Source organism: Drosophila mauritiana, chromosome 3R (assembly GCF_004382145.1).
Source record: "Drosophila mauritiana strain mau12 chromosome 3R, ASM438214v1, whole genome shotgun sequence".
Classification (NCBI taxonomy): domain Eukaryota; kingdom Metazoa; phylum Arthropoda; class Insecta; order Diptera; family Drosophilidae; genus Drosophila; species Drosophila mauritiana.
This window is the reverse complement of record NC_046670.1, coordinates 6,959,136-6,978,594: the sequence shown is the minus strand read 5'-3', so window position 1 is coordinate 6,978,594 and position 19,459 is coordinate 6,959,136. Positions and strand designations below refer to the sequence as shown.

Genomic DNA, 19,459 nt, shown 5'->3' with positions numbered 1-19,459 from the left:
TAAAGTCCCTTTCCTTCCCGTGCTCTGAATCCTTGTCTATTTTTTTGATGATGCACTATTTAACTACATTTCGGTGGTTGAGTGTCAAGTTAACTTTTGTGTTCGGGTTTGTGGTCAAAGTTTTGTGTTTCAGAGCGTAACAATAAAAGAGGTTAAAGAAACTTGAATACCAAGCGCAACTGAACAAAGAACATCTTGGAAAATATAATAGAGCTATAAAAGAAATCATATATGACACAGAACAAAGAAAAAATTCGCGACCTTACTTTAAGTCCTTCATCGTAAATCCCTCAACGCAAAATCTTCTCTGAGTTAATTTTCCAAGTCAATAGAACCATTTGGTCACAAGTAATTCGTCTGGCTCTGCCGTAAGTGCCCTCCATCCGCAGGATCTGGGAAGGACTCTCTCACCACGTGGTTGCCAGGCAATAGATGAGCTCCCATCAGGGCCTTCCAATTTGTCAAACGATAATTTCTGGTCCAACGAACTTTGTCATTTATCAGTTGTTTAATTTTTAAAAGCATTTCCAGGGGATAAAGCCCCCTTGGCCGCAGAACTCGAGTTATTTGTTTGCTCTTAGGCCTCTTGATGTGCCCAAAAAAGCAGGCGAAACAACAAAATGCCTCGAACCCGATGACGGAGGTTGTCTAAGCTGATTAACCATGAGTTCCCGACACATTGGCAAAAGGCGGATGTGTGTTGGTTTTTTTTGTCGATTTCAGGATGTGAGATGGTTATTTCTGTGGGGCTTTCCGCCTGACATGAGCTTTAATTTATGCCCACAGCTACGTTTGCCGTTAAGGGCCTTTAAATGTGGTCCATTTTGCTCTAGTTTAATGCCAACTCTTTCTGGCCTTTATCTTCTGCTTATTTCCCTTGGAATCGCTTTGCTACCACGGAATCGCTGGGCGATTTCCCTTATTGTTTCTCAACGCTTTGTTCGTGTGCACTGCACCCAGTTTCCGCTACTGTTTTTATTATTACGGCCTCGGGCCACGGTCTTGAACCCAATCCCGAAAAAAGCAGATCACACAGAGCATCAGGGAAAAAGGCCAACAAAAAAGGATATAAGAAAAGTCGCTCACTAGCTGGTGGGGTCCGTATCCCCCTTCTCCATTGGATGGTTAAATGCTCCCGTGCTGTCAATACTCGAAATTGGAATGTGTGTAAGAGCACACAGAAAACAGTCTGCCATAAATTGGAGTTATTAAAACTATCAGAATAATAAAAATCTTGAAATCACTAAAAAAAAACTATACTATGAAAAAAAAATACTATAAAAAATAATATTTTACTGAGAAAAAAGTGGTTTAAATGAAATATAAAACATAATTCATGTATGAAAAACCATGTAGTATATTTATTTTTAGGTGTTTCATGTCTTAGTATCGTTGGTTTTGTATTCATTTTAATATGAAATTTTGATTTGGAAATTGATGGAACTTTATAGGAGATCCATTTTTGTATTATTTTTGGATTATGCATCATCAATAATGGTTGCTATTTTTATAAATATTAATAAAATAAAGCTTTTGTAGGTTTAAAATTACGACCCATGTGATGTGTCGTGATTTTGCATGACATCATCCCACATTTCTCTCAGTGCACATATGCACAATGTATCCAGCATTCAGTTCGGAGCAACCATATCGACGGAGCGAACTCCAAGAGTATCGCTTATATTTCTTTCGCTGCCATTATTCCGTGGTGTGAGGTTGCTTTTTTTTATTATTCCATCTCGGTTTGACAAACAAAAGGTTGCTGCATGGTGGAATTCGAGTGAACTGCATTTTAAATTGAAATGTCTGGATGCGGCATAAAAGCCCGAATTTATGAATGTCTTAAAAAGTCGTCTCTTCCTGCAGCAGCAGACGAATTTAAAAAGTGCTATGCCATTATACTTGTGTTGGCCATGTTTTTGCAACGAGACTGTAGCGAAGAAAATACAAAATGGGAAAATATAAAACGCCTAATTGGCTGGTCAAATGTCAAGTGGCAAGTGCTGGCACCCACTGTGCACAGTGGGCAAACAATCCGAACAAAGGAGCCATGTTTCCGGCACTCGAGAAACTGCAACTATGGCAAAGCCAACGGAGATGGCGAAACGTTTAAGCAGCACAAAAATGCCACTGGTTTCCGATTTGGGTACGTGTCTGCCGGGTATTCGGGTTGCAAGTTGGGTTGGGGTTGCAAGGAGAAAAAACGCAAGCCGGCGGTTGGGTGCAGCCACTCTGGGTTATTTTTGTTGGCCAACTAAATCGTCAACGTCAACATTGTCGCCGACCGTGTTGACATTTGGCCTTGCACCGCCTCCTCACTGCACAGGATAACAAAAACACAGGACGAAGGGAAGGACGAAGCCCCATTCCGGGGGTTCTCGAATTCCGGTGGGGACAACCTCTAGGCGTTGATATAGTACTCCCGCTTCTTCTGGCACTTCTCGTACGCAATGTAGCACAGGGCGATTGTGATGAGGACCAGTATGGTGATGCCCATTATGATGCTGACCAGTATAATCTCATCGTTGATGCTCTTGTACGAGTGACCTGTAAAACAAAAAACAAAAAAAGGCAAGGATAACCAGAGGAAACACGATTTAGAGGCCTCGCAGACAAATTACAGGCAATTATTCTTGTCAGGTGGGTGAAGTGGATGGCAGGAGGAGGTGTACACCTTGTTTCCCCACAGACACTCACCAAATCCCAGTTCGGTTTTTAAGGACTCACTCCGTGCATATTCAAACAATGGGAACAACACAAACAAAAAAAAAATTGGCCGGACCATGACAAATGCATTGCTGTAAAGAATAAACGACGACCATGTGCCACAGGCAATCTGGATGACAATCCAAGCACACACAGAGCGGCCATAAAAACTCGCAATAAACAAAAATAATACGAAAATTGGATTTGCAACTCGCATTTTTACATCCGCAGATGTTCCAATTTTATACAATTTCGATTTATATGAATTGGGTTATTAACGCAATAATTGGCGAAACAAGCTGAAAAAATATTTCAGGGATTAAGTTTTAAGCTTGATTTAAGTTTTTCTTTTTTGTTTGGCAACCAAAAAGTGAAGGTATTTACATTTATTAAATATAAATATATGCCAGATGGTTCTCATCACATTACCCACACATGTGCACTTCTAAATAGATTATTTAAAAAGAGTTAAGTATCTAAATTAAAATATTATTAAAAATGAATATAAATCGTTATACCCTCTACAAGGCATAAAATATCCTCTCTGTACAGCAATTGCCATCGTATAAATTTAAACCGCGCTAAATTAAATCTGATTTCTCGTATAATTTGTTTAAAAAGTGGCATTGCGGTTAGATAATTTGCAATGTCATTAGCTTTGGGGCTTGATTTCATTTATTTGCGAGCGGGGCATATGCGAATTTAAAGCATTAATTTAAAACGCGGTTGCCAGAATTTCAATTTGGCGTAACCAGAGACCATTTGCACGCTACCAACTTTGCAAATAGGCTCGCATTGTTCGGCTCCATTTGGGCCAGATGTTTGTTTTATGGGTAATTTAACACATAATCGATGCCGAGCATTCACTCGGCGGCACACATCAAACAGATTCAAATCTTGTTCACTGGCAGTCAAGCCGACGCCGCCAGAGATTTGTTAATTAGTGGGCTCGTATTACGAGTTCTCAGAGCCCAATGGCCCGTGGCCCATGGCCCAAAGCTATGGTACTACATAAATCTCATATTCCGTATATTATGTGTAGAAAGTATAGTACATATGCACGGCATAGCATTTGAGTGTCTGTGCGCTTAATGTGCTTGATTGTCGGCATCAAGGCGTTGAGTGTTCTCCATAGTTCACAGTTCACGGCCACTCAGCCCAGATAAATAGGCAATCATTTCGATTGCTTTTTGCTGGCCAAATGGCTCACCTGCTGCTATGCTGGCCATAAAACACAAATGGATGCACAAAATATTGTGCAAAACTCCAGCAGATAAAATGAGATTTATGGCTGATTTATATTCTCCAAGTTATAAATATAAGATACATAAGATACTACAAGATACATTATTCATTCGTTTTAAAAGCGAGGTGTTGCGATTTTCCTTGGCCAATTTAAATATTCCTGCACCTCATTTCTAACAAGTTTTTCAAATATTTTGCTACCAGCATATGGAATGCATTTTCAGTAGGAGTTGAATGGTAAAACTCCAGGCAAATTGCTTTAAAGCTGCAGATACAAAAGCTGCAATTTTGTTTAAATTTGGTTCTTAATTTTCTGAACTATGTATAATATATGCTAATTGAATAAGTTGAAGATCCCATTCTTTAAATAGTTGAAATCAAATGACTGTCATCATTTAAATGTCGCACCAGAGTTCTGGGATAATGGCATTTGCCGGAGTTTAGTGCTATAATATACCAATTAGGAAGAACTTTCGGCCAACAATTGTACCATTAGCCACTTTGCTGTTTTGCAAAAGTTTTCAATGGCCTTCGAGTGCGGTCAAATTTCTCTGGCCCCTGCATTGTACACACTTCTTGGGGTTTCTCAGGCGTTTCTAAGTTCTATTTGAAGACCACGAATTTGCGGTTGCTTAAAACATCAAAAGCGCACAGAAAAGTTTGCCATATCAAATAATAATTCACAGAAACGCCTATCCCGGACGTCTGACAAAGTTCAGGCTGTCAAAATGAAAGTTATGATAGCGTGAAATATGCAAAACGAATGCAAGGCACCATCTCCTTCGCCGCAAATTGAAAACTGAAATGGATTTCGGGTAGCCCATGGGCAAAAACTGGGCTAAACTGAGCGTGAATTATTAAGGTTCACGAGCGGATGAGCCTAACTATAGTCGGGGATCCACCCAAGGACACATGTCCTGCCAGCCGATATGTATTAAATTTCATTTATTGTTCGCTTTCCGCACAAAAATACAGTCAATAAAGTCATTTGACAGATTATGTGAATAGACAGAGCACAAAAAACATAAAAGCATGGATGAGTTTGGGTCGCACATTCATCTGGCATTATGTAATATCCTCCGCCAAAGTATGTGTGTGTGTGTATCCTGTGTGTCCTGTGTCTGACATCTTCCCAAATGTTTTGTGGCCACAAAGATTTGGCCAGCATTGAGGAATTTCATTTGGGCCAGATTGTAGCATGACTCCTTGAACACTCCTTGAACACTACGACCGCTGGCAGTAAATATTTAATAACATACCGAGACAAATATAGCAATAATTTAAACGCCAAATCGTAGATCTGACACTTAAAAATGGATATAAACTTATATTTTGATTTCTTGGATAAAACCGTCTATTTAATTAAATTAAATATTAAATATTTGATTTTAAATATTTGAGTTTGAATGCTAACTGTCATTACAATATTTCGTTCAGTGCAGGTTTTGTTAAGCTGAATTAGACCTTTACATAGCGTAGAATTGTTTGGGGAAATTATCAATTAGATGACATCAAAGTGGGTTTAGATTAAATGGTTCCTTTTGAGTTGACACTGATTGTTCTTCCAACTAAAGATTTTTGTTAAAAATACTGCTAAATAATCTAGTACTCCGTTCTCATTAGATCCAGTCACACATAAGCTTTCAACCCATATATACATTGTAAATTAACTTAGGCCTGTTAACTAAAAAAGATGGCAGATCCAGGAGAACAACGGTGGGTTTCGCATTTGTTTTGGCAAGTATCTTCCAGCTCATGTATTGAATTCCTTAAGAAAATTCGTATTGGGACGCTGTTGTATTTTCCACTGGCGCGGTAAGGCTTCAATAATAATACCCTTGATCACACTGCCGATTCTTATTCATGGCTTACAAAACGACATGGCCGTAAGTGCACAATATATTATTTAGATATCACAATGTGGATCAAAGTAATCTCTTAGGAGTTCAAGTGCATGTGGCTTATCGTTACCATGGCCCTGCTGTGGATCACCGAAACCCTACCGATATATGTCACGGCATTGTTTCCCCTTGTCTTTTGCCCGCTCCTTGGTCTTGTGGTGAGTTTAAAAATGTCCTAATTAAATGAAAACACAATTTATATAAACTAAACTGTCTCTTAGAATGCCTCTATAGTCTGCAAGCAGTACTTCACCGACACCATTGTGGTATTCCTAGGTGGGCTTATTGTGGCCTTGGGAATTGAGTACAGTAATCTACACACCAGAATTGCCCTGAGGGTTATTCGGATTGTCGGCGGAAGTCCTAGACGGTATGTCCTATATTAATCACTCATACTATAAGACCTACAGATTTTAATTGCAGTCTGTCAAAACTATGTTAAAACTTATGGGAATATATACATTATTAGGGTCTGCTCTACAGACGATTGGATCTAGTCGTCTTCCTCGCACTTTAGAGATTGTGCTACAAGGCACCATGTTCACATTACTGCTAGCATATTGCCATCTCTTTCGTAAAGTATTTAGTTAGCTGTTTCCTTCACTTATAACACCAAAGAGAATAGGGTATACTAGATCGCCGAATCTTGCTAATTTGTACCAATATTATGATAGTCGAGGAACTCGGTTTAATGTTTATTTCTTGTTAGACTTCAAGACTCGCCAGTTTTACAGAATCAACTATTGTATTAATTCATCATTATAGCTATAATTTAACTTAATTCGAAAAAACTTTCAGCTTGTTCATAGGCATGATGAGCGTGAGCACGTTTATGGGATTGTGGATATCCAACTCAGCCGGAACGGCCATGATGTGCCCTATTGTCAAAGCGCTTGTCAATGAATTGGATGCCGTGAGTTCTTAGATCAATATTATAGTAGTTTAAGCATAATAATAAATATTTTTACACTGCGTACAACATTCTACAATTCCAAGAACAAAATATTTCCCGTTTATATGACGCAAGAGGAGGAACCAGTAGAGGAGGGAGAGTAAGAGTATGCCATAATTTATAGATCCGAAAATCTTTAATTTTAATCTTGTGCAGCCCACCACATCCGTCCAAGATAACAGTAGCCTTCTACGCTGGCATAGCCTACGCCGCCAGCATTGGGGGACTGGGAACACTAATTGGCACAGGAACGAATCTGGTCTTTAGGGGCATATACTCGGAGTAATAGAATGGGTTTTGGAAAGCTATATACCAAATTTAATATATGTGTCTTTCGCAGGCGATTTCCCACTTCTACGGTGGAGATTACATTTGCCAACTTCATGTTCTACTCGATACCCTTGATGGTGTTTGTAAACATTACGCTGGTTATCATAGGTTTCCTCATCACGCACATGGGACTGTTTCGGCCAAATAGTAAAACCGGTAAAATCATTTCGGAGGCCAACACAAACAGGAAGCTGATGGAGGATGTTTTGCGACAGCGCCATATTGATTTGGGCCCAATGAGCTGTCATGAAATTCAAATGGCCATCGCCTTTGCTTTTATGATAGTGCTCCTAATTACCCGCAAGCCGGGTTTCTTTACGGGCTGGAGCGATTTGATCGACGGAAAGTGTGTATCCATTTATATAGGTCTCTGTGTCTGAAAAATATCCATTATATTATTACTGTACCATTTCAGGGTAGTGGGAAGTTCATCGGGACTGTCATTTATTGTTCTAGTAATTTTTGCCTTGCCCACCCAATATACGTTCTTCAAGTACTGTTGCGGTAAAGGTGGGTTTTCATTATTACCTATATTGAAGACAGTCTCATCTAGCACCTTGCATTGCAGGTCCGTTTACCGCCCAGGCGATCGATGCGATATTATCGTGGGAATATGTTCTACGCAACATTCCCTGGGGCCTATTATTTCTGCTGGGTAGGTTTCTTCTTCCACACATTTGAAATACTTGAATTACTCGTATCGAAAAAGTAGGGTATACTAGATTCGTTAAAAATCATGCAACAATGATGCTTGGTTTGTCAATTCGGCCATCAATTGCAATTTATCAGTCATGTTGTAACCGTAAATCCATTTACTTCTCAAGTTTCACGGGTATCTGTTAGTCGACTATAGCGTCCACCCTTGGTTTACTTGCAGGTGGTGGCTTTGCCTTGGCCGTGGCCAGCAGGGAAAGTGGTTTGAACGTAATGATCTCCAAGGCCATGCAAGTCCTCATCGGATTGCCAAATATCGTGGTGCAGTCGATCACGTTTATATCGGCCAATTTATTGTCGGCTTTCAACGCTAACGTTGTTGTGGCGAACATTGTGCTACCAATTTTATGTGAAATGGTAAGGTGTCTATGACTATTAATTTAATAATTACTTGCTTGTTTCTTTTTTACATGAAGTCTCTCGCTCTGGAGTTACATCCTTTGATTTTAACTCTGCCAGCTTGCTTGGGAATTAGCATGGTCTACTTTTTACCCGTGAGCACGCCGCCAAATGCAATTGTTACCCAATATGCACATATTAAGACCAAATACTTTGTAAGTAAAAGCTTTACAATAATAATAATTAATTCCCGCATCAAAATATTTTATTTTCTAGGCCTGTTGCGGTATATTGCCCACCATTATCGGGATTTCTGTGGCTCTGGTGAACACGAATACCTGGGGATTGATAATATTTCCAGAAACGAAAAGTTTTCCGGATTGGGCAATGAAAATCAAGAATGAAACAAAAATATGATGGAACATATACATAAACCCTGTAACTTGTACAGCTAAAGGGTTTTCAAATCTTGTTATATATAATTTAAAAATTATGTTTTGGAACCTAGAAAGTATATAAATTCAAATGAATTCTTGATCACACCCCTTCATGCATTTTTCACTCCTAAATACAAAATTTATCAGTTATCAAAAAACATTTGTATTCCTTTGTTCGAACTTCATTTTAAAGAGTAGGCAATGATAAATTGGTTCAGTTAAAATCAAAAAATTCATAACAATCGTATTGGAAGCCAAGCAAAATGGGAGAGTAAGACTTTTATATATCAATTTTAAGGACCAAACGATTTTAGACCTCCTCTTTCAGTGCTGATGGAAAAATTGCAGGTGGTCAGGCCGTAAAGAGATGTTGCGGCTTCCATTGGAGGGGCAAGGCGACCGTCATGATTCCTATCATCACATTGCCGCTTATGATCTATGGGGTCTTGGAGAATAATTTGGCAAGTTAAGGTCGAGGAAACATCCCCGAGTCGATAATATCTTATCCCTAACCGTAGGCATATCAATGCATGTATCTGGTGGCCAATATGGCGCTCTTCTGGATCACGGAAGCCATTCCTCTATATTTGACAGCTCTGTTTCCAGTGGTTTTTCTGCCACTGTTTGGCATTTTGGTACGTTATTTTGTTTGGTAAAGTAAAGTTTTATATCTTAATTAGTTTCGCCCTTCCGAACACAGACTTCGGAAAAGGTGTGCAGCTTTTACTTTAGTGACACCGTGGTTATGTTCATTGGGGGACTGCTTATTGCTCTGGCCATAGAATACAGCAATCTCCATCAGCGCATCGCACTCAACACTATTCTAATAGTGGGCTGCAGTCCGAGGCGGTAAGGCTCCGTCTAAAAGCTATTTCCAAACTAAGGCAGCTCTCTTCGACCAGCTTGCACTTCGGATTGGTCATGGTGACTTGCTTCATATCGCTTTGGATTTCAAACTCAGCTGCCACTGCCATGATGTGTCCCATAGTCAAAGCAGTGCTCAATGAAATGGAAACTGTGAGTAGATACCTTTTAACTATGGTAACATGTTTCAATAAATGCAAGGATCTAATAATTTTTGAAAATCACTAGTAAACAACCGATCGGTCCTTTAAGCCGGATAGGTTGTAAAGTTGTCTGGTCCCTTCTACTATTAAACTATTGAATAGTTTGTACAATTAACTCATGTAAACTTTCACTTTTAGCAAAACATTTTTTCCATTTACAAGTCGCAGGAAGAGGAACCAGTGGAAGAGGGCGAGTATGTGGAAAATAGATGGATTTCCATCTGTATTACAAACACGGTAATTTACTTGCAGCCCCCCGCATCCATCAACAATCTCGATGGCCTTCTATTTTGGCATCGCATACTCTTCCTCAATCGGTGGTTGTGGCACCTTGATTGGAACTGGGACGAATCTGACTTATAAGGGCTTATACGATACGTAAGGACGATATGTTGAGTTTGCCGGTCGTTTTGATCGTATGCAGCTGATTAAACCCATAGACGTTTTCCCAACTCCGAAGAGAAGATTGACTTCCCCATCTTCATGGCTTACTCCGTTCCGTTTGTAGTGCTCGTGCTTGTCTTTCTCACGTACTTCTCGCTACAAGTCACCCACATGGGTCTCTTCCGGCCGAATAGCAAAATTGGTCAGGAGGTGAAGAAGGGCGCCGAGAGCCAGGACGTTGTCAAGGATGTGATCAAGCAGCGCAGGGCAGAGCTGGGACCGATGAGCTGCCACGAGATTCAAGTGGGTCTGCTCTTCGTGCTGATGATTTTCCTGCTCTTCACCCGTAAACCTGGTTTCTTTCCGGGATGGGCTGACTTTCTGAATGCCAAGTTCGTTTGTTTACCAAAGATCTCTCTGCACGTCTAGCTTAATTTTTATCTTTCTAGAGCCATTGGCAGTGGTCCTCCAGTATTTTTCGCAACAGTTCTGCTCTTCGCACTGCCCACACAGTACACCTTCTTCAAGTACTGCTGCGGAAAGGCACCTTTCCCAGGACAAACTTTGGATGCCTGCCTGTCGTGGGTCTATTGCCAAAAGTATACCCCCTTTGGCCTGGCCTTTCTGTTGGGTAAATATCTTTGCAATCCATGTTCAACATAATCTTGCACTAAATTAATCATATTTGGTTCATTTTCATTTCATTTCCCCGGCAGGAGGTGGATTTGCTTTGGCTGAGGGCAGCAGGGTAAGCGGAATGGCCAAAATGCTGGGCGAGTCCTTAGCATTCGCTGGTGAAATGCACTCCGTCCTCGTTATATCCATGTGTATTATAATCTCCCTATTCTGCACTGCATTCGCTTCCAACGTGGCCATCTGCAATATTCTGATCCCGATCTTCTCGGAAATGGTAAGTTGATCCCGTCCCGCGGCAGCCCTCAAGTATCTTCAGCATTTATCCATTAGGCCCTGGCCATCAAAGTTCATCCCATGAAACTGACATTTCCGGCTGCCCTGGCCTGCAGCTTGGCTTTCCATCTGCCCGTAAGCACTCCGCCTAATGCAATTATATCCGGCTTTACGGGTTTGAAGACAAAGTACATGGCCATCGCTGGGCTTCTGCCCACATTTTGGGCCTTCCTATGTCTGCTGTTCACCGGAACCGTGTGGACCATGCTGATCTATCCGGGGACGACGGAATTCCCCTCGTGGGCTGTTTAGCTCCAATTATGAAGTGCCTACGAAGTGGGGTTAGATGCCACACCAAGGTTATCGATTTTTTAATAACTTAATACTTTTTCCACAGGACAATCCATATCTACAGACATAAACAAACTCCTACACTCAAGATGGAACATGTGAAAAATTTCTGGTATCCCCAATAATATTTCTGTCAAATCAAAGGGCTTTGAGGTCAAATGAACTGGATCTTTCTTTTGGCAGCAATTTTGTTGAGTTGCATGCCGCGTTTGGCAAAATGTGGGTATCATATTGCTTGTAAACTGACCTTTAATAATTTGCTCGCTTCAGTTTTAGGTGTGCTCACATTACTGCCCTTATGTGGAGTTTCGTTTGATGGCTAATAAATAAAAAGCCAACAATTTGCGGGAATAAAACTACAGCAAACTTGTTTAAAAGTACAGAAGCCATCTCAATGTCTAAGCTTTAGAATTTTGGGGTGGGCGAAAGTCTAGCCTACGGGTGGGCGTTCAAACTCACTTAGCAGACAATTTGGCACGCGGGAAAACAAAAGTTGTATGCAAACACAGCAATAAGTTCCTATGGCTGGTCCTTCACCCAAACTCATTCACATTCGCAGGTATGGTTTGGAAGGATATAATCGGGGAAAAACATCCTTACCCTGGGCAACTGAGTTATATTGCCTACATGCGTGAATGATATGCTGAGCACTCGAACAGCCATCAGTAGCGCACAAATCTCCAGCCGACACACAAACAAATAAAAAATGTACACTTCCGAGAAAAATGCCTGTGTGTGCGAGTGCTCATGTGTATAAGAAACGCACCGAAATAAATGTAATAAAAACCCTGACAAGCGGAATATACATACGTAATCAAGACTCGAATAAAAACACGCTTTTCAACACTGATTACGGTGAGGCATGCGGCAGGACTTCATCAGCAGGACTCCAGGACGCCAGGACGACGCCATCGGAGGGGGCCGACATAAGCCCGCCAAATGGGCGACAGTGCGGAGAACGAGCCGCCCATTCACCACCCCCAAAGTTCCTGGGGCGAATGTACAGTGGTTAGGGGACAAAATAACAATGAGACTCGTAATTTATTCATACACCAATAATATTTCATTGAATATAATTCGGTACAACATGGTCATTTATTCGAGTTCGTTTCGCTTCTGTGTGGGGCAGGCAGGCAGGTGAATGGATTTTATGAATTATTGAAAAACAACAAATTATAAATATAATGACGATACATTAAGATAAAGCATTGGTTATTATGATAAGATTATACCATGAGATGCGGTATAATGGGAGACCAAATAACTATAAATATGCCATCATATGTGTAATCTTATTCTAAAATATGAGCGGCATGAAGCTTTATCTGGATCGAACATTATACTTATCTACTCACCACTGTAATAATTGTTGTCCGAATATCCGTATTTGCCGGCTGTCCTGCCCCCGCCGGCCATCTTTATAGATTACTTTGTTTCCTTGGCTCGTGTTTATACTTCCTGCTGCCCTAAGCCGATGTTGTGCTTGTTAGTTGTATGTTAGGGCTGTAGCTGCCACTTCGGGACCACCATAAAACACTCAAGCTGATCGGCTTTGGATGGACTACAGTTCCGGCTGCAAATGCTGCTGCTGCTGGCGGAGAGAGGCAGAAAGAAATGCAAATAAAATCTGGGTAAATCAAAACCGGCAAATTGTTAATGACTCTGTCAGAAGCATAATCAACTTGGGTATGAAACAGAAATCAGAAATCACACACACACAAGGGACAACGTTTGTATGCCCACGGCACTGAAACCGGAAACAGGATATGAAAGTAAGACGTAGTGTTCTGGAAGTGGCCCAACAATTCAAATGAGCGTTCAGAACTAACATATTATATTCTCAGGCTTTTGGTATATGGAAAATAAGAAACGTTTAAGAATAGCTTGAAATAAATGTGTATATTTTGTTTGTGTAAAAAAGAAGATGGATGGATTTCAAATTAAAGGTGCTTTAAATGCTTTAAATTAAATGTTTTTAATTCTATCAACGTAAGTATTGGCAACGATGCGTATACGTGATATTTTGCTTGCACCTCAAACAGCAAAACAATTTTGATTTAAGTCATAAAAGAGGGATGGCTCTCTCATGCAAAAATATCTGTCGAGCTTTGTTCGCCTTTAATAGAATTCGTTGTTGAGAACACGCCAGCTTAGCCGCCAGTCACGTAACGTATACGCCATGTCAGCATGTTTTAATTACAGCAAACACCCAAACAAGAGGGCTCGCCTCGTCTGGTCGTGTAATTATGCATATAATTAATATGCAAGTACTTATTTAATATTAACCAAATTGCCGCCACTTGAAGCGTGTCGCCAACGGCAACAGCAGGAGTAACCATCGCGTTCTCAGCTCCCATGGCAACAATAAATTGTGTTCAATTTGTGTAATTAGTGTAAGAAGCTTTGCCTGCCAAAGGTGAATGGGCGTGAGTATGTGGCATTGTGTCGGTGTGTGCCGGTGGGCGGGGCCAATTTAACACACATAAATTGTTTCCCCAGCTTAGAGAAAGCAATTTGGAAATTGCATGCCAAGTGATCACGGGGGTTACAGGTGGGGTGCTGTGCGGTTCATGCCTGATGCATTTCCCTAGTTAGTCCGCTCCATTTACTGTGCTTTGCGGGTAACGATGGGAACCCAGAGTTCAGAACCCAGAATACAGAACCCACAGAACAACGGGGCGAACCAAATGAGCTCTGCGATTTGCCATTGCAATTTGCTGACGATAAGTTTCGAGTTGAAAGCGGGGCTTAGTGCAAATTGGATTTCCTTTGTGTCTGGTACGCAAAGTGTGGCTATAACTTAATTAAAAACTCAACTAAAGCTGTCGGCATCAAGTGGCAGGACTGTGTTATCGGATAGTTTAAAAGCCTGTTAAGGCGAAACAATTTATTTTTGGCAATTTTACGAGACAAAGGGCAGAAAATAAGCAGTACTTAACACAAACTAAATAATACAGCTTTGTAAATTAACTATGATTTCCTTTTTATAGCTAAATACCTCTTTATGCGCCATTATACATATTTCAACAAAACTAACAAAGAGAAAGGTGGTTTTTTATAAATTTTATTATATGTTAGTTAATATGGTGCAACCCTTTCTCAAACTGTTCGATTTCAACTACCAACTTATACCATAAAACATCATCAATCAGGGCAAGTTCAGCCGTCTGGCTAAATAGCTTGGAAACTTTGAACGCAGTCCAAACTCCTGGGGCAGCTAATCTGTGTACGAGATCTCATCACTCACTTAGGAGCAATCTATTTGTGTCTGGAGCTATTAGATTCCTGCCAATCGAGACGAACTCGGGGCTGGAAAACTTTTTTGTTGGCCAGTTTTCCTGGCATAATGAAATTTATCGACTCCCACGCTCAACAATATGTTGTCTCCGTAAAGTTATTCAAATTAAACGACGCATCCCTTTGCATCTTTTTCGGGGCCAGCAAATTTGATTATAACGAAAAGTTTTCACCGGATCAGTTTTAAGAATTTCCTGCACGTACTGCGTGAAAACTCAATTACACCTTCAAAAAGCCATTCCTCTTGTGTCTCTTAAAGGCGGGAATGTTGGTCCGGGTTTTCCGCAAGGTGGCAAGCAAATAGTAGCAGAAGTTTTTCCGCTCTGCTGTTTGTGTGCTTTGTATTTCCCACAGCCATGTTGTGTCACACTCGAAAACAACACGCTTAAAAGACAAGATTATCTGGTAAATTAAATGATTCTTTATGGCATTTAAATAGAATAAAGAAGGAAGCAAGGATATCAATTTAAACTAGAGACACTTATCATAGGTAATTTAAGTTAGTAACTTAATCACACATAAAGAGAGGACATATATCTTATATTTGAAAAGTTATGGGGATTTTTGGTCGGATGTACATATTTCTCTCAGTGAACACATGTTTAGTTTTCGTGTTTCCCTCCGCTCGTCGTTTCATTTTCCCCAAGTGTAGTTGCAGCTGTTTGGTACCCAAGCCAAAGGAAGAAGACCGCAGTCTAAGTGAGAACATATGTTGGACAGCAGATACACACCAGCGCATAAGAAATAATAGGAGTACGAATGGCGTCGCGGGGTGGAGCATGTAGCAGTGGGGAATGGGGTTCGAGAGAACGGAGATGGGAACTCGGAGGCTGTCCGGAGTGATGGCTTCCATGTCGGGTCCCAATAGGTTCCGCTCCCGGGCTCTGACCCGCTGTAAAGCCAAGTGATGACCGAAAATAGCACTAAAATTGTCGCCTCTGTTTCTCCGCATTCATTCAGGTTTGTCTGTCTCTGTGTGTGTGTGCGTGAGTGAGTGTCCTTGCTGGTGTATCTGTGTTGCTTTATGGTGGCGTTTGCGTGTGTGTGCTGATGGTTTTCGATGCTTTTGCTGAGTGTGTGTGTGTGGAGTACGCCTCATCCTGTTTCCTGGGCATGGCGTGTGCGCACGAGTGCCATTGTCTAAATTATTTGGATGGTGTACGCTTCCGTTGAATTTGCGGCACCGCAGTCCCGCAGCACCGCAGTCCCTACGACCATGGAGCCTACTTCTCACCCAGCACCCAGCTCTTTGCCGAGAGTCCTCTGATGGCTTCTGATGGGCCACTCGGCGTCCCAAAAACAATACATCAATTTGCTCGTATGCACGTGGCCCGGGCGTTTGTCATCGCAAGTGATTCCTCATGATTGGCCTAATTGTCAGTCGGGTCAGAGACACCCACACCCTCGTCTTGTTTCAATGGAAAACCGATTCGATCTCTCCATTTTCTCTTATCACATGAAGAACTGCATACACATTTGCACAAAGTGTGTGGGTTCTGGGATGGACTTTTAAAAGTCACTGTTGCCTTGACATTTAAATAGGATATGCAAAAATTAGGAAATAAAATTGTAAATAATTCTTGTGCTTAAATAAGATTTTATGGTGTGAATTGTTAGGAAAAGCAACTAAAACGAGATTATAATTTTAAAGAGCTATCTAAAGTGTATATAAGATCTTAAAACATTGATAAGTTGGCTGATAAAATCTAAATGAAATGCACTCAACTTAGCCATTACGTTCTCATATGTGGAAAACAATGTAAATATTATATATTCATAAAGGCCATACATATTTGTTTTAAAATCTAATCCGCTTATAAGAGTGTGACAGTAACATTTGACGCACAGCAAGCACGGGAATTTAATAATATGTGTCAACACTGCGTATGCGTGATAAACGTTCGAATAAGGTCCACACTAGAACGCACGTGCTGTGTGAGTGGTTTTCCAGGTTCAATATGTACATAAAGTTAATTGATGTGCTAATGGATGCTTTATTTTAGAACGACTCTTATTTATATTGTGCCGATGCCATTTAATTGGGAAATGGCTACAATACTTTCAACTTGACGTCGGTATACTCTGTATTTGAAGTACATATATACGCTAAGACATTGAATACATTTTTTTGTATTTCAGCAAATGTACTTCAATTTAATCAAGACTTAATGTGAAAAAATATCTTTTTCACCAAACGAGCAACTTTGACAAATAAGCGAATATTTTTCCTCAAATAGATAAATCGTATTCTTCCAAACTTACGTTTTCGCCAAACAAATGACATCTTTCTTCCTCTCGCTTTTCTTATATTGGCTCTTATTGATTTTACGTTCGGTTTATTGGAATTTTCCCTTTTAACGTCTTGCCAAACAAATCTGTTTTCCCCTTGAACTGCTCAGGTAAACACTTGTATTTGCCCACCTTAGTATTTGCCCACCTCAGTACACAATATTTCGATCTTCCGGGGATTTGGTGCGGTGGTCGAAGTGGCTTACCAGTAATTAGGCCGGGGAAAACTTCTCCACCAAGGTGTTTAATTACTGTACACGTGTGGGCCAACAAATTTAAGCCGAAAAACTCTCCAGCATCACCTTTTCCAATTGCAAGGGATTCAAGGGAAATCGACGCTTTTACTGTCTTTGCGCGGCTTTTCCTTGAATAATGGAAAAATAAAAAGTGGCTCGAGTGCCTCAAGCATCAGTAAGCACTATAAAAATGGAATCGCATTTTATATGAGCGAAAACGATTCTTACACAAGATTTTAGTAGGACGCCTTTAATAGTTAAATGCTGTTTAATGGTAGAACAACACCGAACTTTTCAGACGGGTGTAAGAAATCTAAATTTTCTTTTTTACTAAAGTTTTTTAATGGAAGGCCAGTAAACGAGATGGTTTTATTACCGCTTATTGCAAGCTTAAGAGTGTTTATACTTAAATGACTTAAAGTTGAAATACGGCAAAGAAAATAAATCCACCCGTAATAAACTGGAGAATTCTCCTCGTAGAGGAGAATGGCGATAAAAAATAAAAGTAATTTTGGCAGTACAAATTTAAAATTCAAGGCTGGTCCCATAAATGATTTTCACGTATGCATTGAATTTTGTTGGGTTCTAGTTCGTTTTATTGTCCAAAAGTCAATTAAGAAACGTGTCAAATATGTGTTGAATAATAATTAAAAAATTCAGTTTATAAATAATGAAAACGTTGAGCGAAATGCTTGTCATAATTTAAAGCAATTTGGTTAGCGGGTAATAAACTGTACTGAGTTTATACTTTAGTAGTCATATAAAATTTTAAATATGGTTCTGTAATGCTAATTTTGAATGGGACTTGCGCGAATTATTATGATTTATCTTAATATACAACATTTTAGATTTGCGTGTGTACATTTTTGTTTCATTTTATGACACATTTAAGCTATATGAAATTGTGATATCTTAAGCCTTTGGCCATGTTTCTTAGCCTGAGAATATTTGAACGGAAAACAAGATTTTCTTTGCTTGAACAATTTAACGTTTGTCAAACGAAAATAAAGTGGAAAATTCGTTGTAATCTATGCTTGCTTCACAGCCAAGGAACAGAAAGGAACGTTTTCGTAGCTGCCAAAAGCATTTCGCAACCTCTTTTGAAAGATCAAGTTCATGGCTTTTTGCGTTTGAGTCCCCACCATCCCATCCGCCAACAAAGAGTTCGAAATTTAAATGAAGCTCTGGTAATGAGAAACCAAGACTGTTTTTCTTAAAGCTTAATTCTCGCTCAAAAGTACGATTGCCCCAAAAGTAATAATGGAAAATTTATAATGAGTGGAATGACAATTCTAAGTCTAAGAAGAGCCCACAGCAGTTCAGCAAAGTCCCTTTGATAATAAAACCATAAAATTCAATAGCTAAATCATAATATGCAAATGATGGCCAGTGAATACAAGGCTTAAATACTTTAAATAAGTTTGAAGACCAGCACCCGTGGCGGAATCGACAAACTTGATGGATGGTGAAGGGATACGGAGCGTGAACTTGACTCTGAACTGTGAAAAATGGAGTGCTGATGGAAGTGTAAAAATGCCAGCGTGCAGTAAAACGGCTGCCATAAAACATGTCGTACAGTTGCTCATAAAAATTGGGGAAGGTGCTACCAATGCCACACCTGACTAGCTGAATGGCTAACTGGCTGACTGGGTGACTTGCTGACAGACTGCCAAGATCTGAGCTCGGTTTGAAATTGATTTACATGGGCCATATGGCTGGGGGCTTACCATCGGGCTTTGTTGTGTGCCAACTGCCATTAAATGGCTAATTAAGATTTCAGTTCGCTGGCAGTCGTCCAGCAGCTGGCCGCAAATCTCACGCCTTTTCAAATCCCGTTGGTATATAAGACACAAAAGCGCGCGAAGTTACACAAACAAAGGGGGGTCCAAAAAACAGGACTATCTCGCGCACACACGCAGTCACGCAAATACAGAGCTGGCGACTCCGATTGGTCCTAGTAAATATGGCGCCAAACGAGTCGAGAATGTCGCCTTTTGGAGCCTCCGTTCGGTTCGGTTCCCTCTGTGTCACTAGCACATCTATTCCATCAGACGGCGTTTGTTCTACTGATGAATGAATCCTTCGCAGGATGCCAGGATGCGGAAAGTTCCCAGCATGCCGTGGACCAACAGCCGGAAAGCTTTTACTACGTTGCGAGCTTTTACCCTTACCACAAGTCCGGAAAAAGTCCTTAGACATTCGACGAATTCGGAATACCCATTACTTCCGTTTTTGTTCGTGAAAAGAAATTGCTGAAATCAAAATATTTGCTTTTCAAAGTCCAAATTCAAAGTTTAAAGTC

At 40.4% G+C, this 19,459-nt stretch overlaps 3 protein-coding genes across 4 annotated transcripts; 2 read left to right on the top strand and 1 right to left on the bottom strand.

Annotated features, from left to right (window-relative positions):
• Positions 1-1,313: 1,313 nt before the first annotated feature.
• Positions 1,314-19,412, bottom strand: LOC117143601. The gene is made up of 3 exons (XM_033308353.1): positions 18,885-19,412; positions 12,691-12,926; positions 1,314-2,547 (listed from the first exon to the last, which is right to left on the bottom strand). The coding sequence occupies exons 2-3, from the start codon at positions 12,749-12,751 to the stop codon at positions 2,402-2,404; spliced, it is 207 nt and encodes a 68-aa protein (XP_033164244.1). The 5' UTR covers positions 12,752-12,926; positions 18,885-19,412; the 3' UTR covers positions 1,314-2,401.
• LOC117143597 (protein I'm not dead yet 2) lies at positions 5,572-8,711 on the top strand. The gene is made up of 13 exons (XM_033308347.1): positions 5,572-5,667; positions 5,726-5,837; positions 5,894-6,010; positions 6,074-6,222; positions 6,651-6,765; positions 6,849-6,904; positions 6,961-7,086; positions 7,145-7,480; positions 7,550-7,644; positions 7,703-7,789; positions 8,012-8,205; positions 8,265-8,402; positions 8,464-8,711. The coding sequence occupies exons 1-13, from the start codon at positions 5,645-5,647 to the stop codon at positions 8,602-8,604; spliced, it is 1,689 nt and encodes a 562-aa protein (XP_033164238.1). The 5' UTR covers positions 5,572-5,644; the 3' UTR covers positions 8,605-8,711.
• Positions 8,797-11,711, top strand: LOC117143598 (protein I'm not dead yet 2). Of its 2 annotated transcripts, none has more exons than XM_033308349.1 (13): positions 8,797-8,895; positions 8,953-9,085; positions 9,143-9,259; positions 9,325-9,473; positions 9,527-9,641; positions 9,830-9,885; positions 9,944-10,069; positions 10,132-10,467; positions 10,525-10,706; positions 10,792-10,985; positions 11,042-11,320; positions 11,382-11,554; positions 11,606-11,711. In XM_033308349.1, the coding sequence occupies exons 1-11, from the start codon at positions 8,888-8,890 to the stop codon at positions 11,294-11,296; spliced, it is 1,671 nt and encodes a 556-aa protein (XP_033164240.1). In that variant the 5' UTR covers positions 8,797-8,887; the 3' UTR covers positions 11,297-11,320; positions 11,382-11,554; positions 11,606-11,711. The 2 variants fall into 2 exon arrangements, with proteins under 2 accessions (XP_033164240.1, XP_033164239.1); XM_033308348.1 differs by having other exon boundaries at positions 11,042-11,325; positions 11,606-11,710.
• Positions 19,413-19,459: the final 47 nt, after the last annotated feature.

What these genes read in the sequence shown, in the direction of transcription:
- LOC117143597 (XM_033308347.1), top strand. Translation starts at nt 5,645, where the DNA reads ATGGCAGATCCAGGAGAACAACG. An exon ending in GTCGGCGGAAGTCCTAGACG is followed by an intron (nt 6,223 to 6,650) that starts GTATGTCCTATA and finishes AAAAACTTTCAG; the next exon opens with CTTGTTCATAGGCATGATGA. An exon ending in CAAGTACTGTTGCGGTAAAG is followed by an intron (nt 7,645 to 7,702) that starts GTGGGTTTTCAT and finishes CTTGCATTGCAG; the next exon opens with GTCCGTTTACCGCCCAGGCG.
- LOC117143598 (XM_033308349.1), top strand. An exon ending in GTGGGCTGCAGTCCGAGGCG is followed by an intron (nt 9,474 to 9,526) that starts GTAAGGCTCCGT and finishes CTCTTCGACCAG; the next exon opens with CTTGCACTTCGGATTGGTCA. An exon ending in TGGCCTGGCCTTTCTGTTGG is followed by an intron (nt 10,707 to 10,791) that starts GTAAATATCTTT and finishes TTTCCCCGGCAG; the next exon opens with GAGGTGGATTTGCTTTGGCT.
- LOC117143601 (XM_033308353.1), bottom strand. Translation starts at nt 12,751, where the DNA reads ATGGCCGGCGGGGGCAGGACAGCCGGCAAATACGGATATTCGGACAAC. An exon ending in GGACAACAATTATTACAGTG is followed by an intron (nt 2,548 to 12,690) that starts GTGAGTAGATAA and finishes TTTGTTTTACAG; the next exon opens with GTCACTCGTACAAGAGCATC.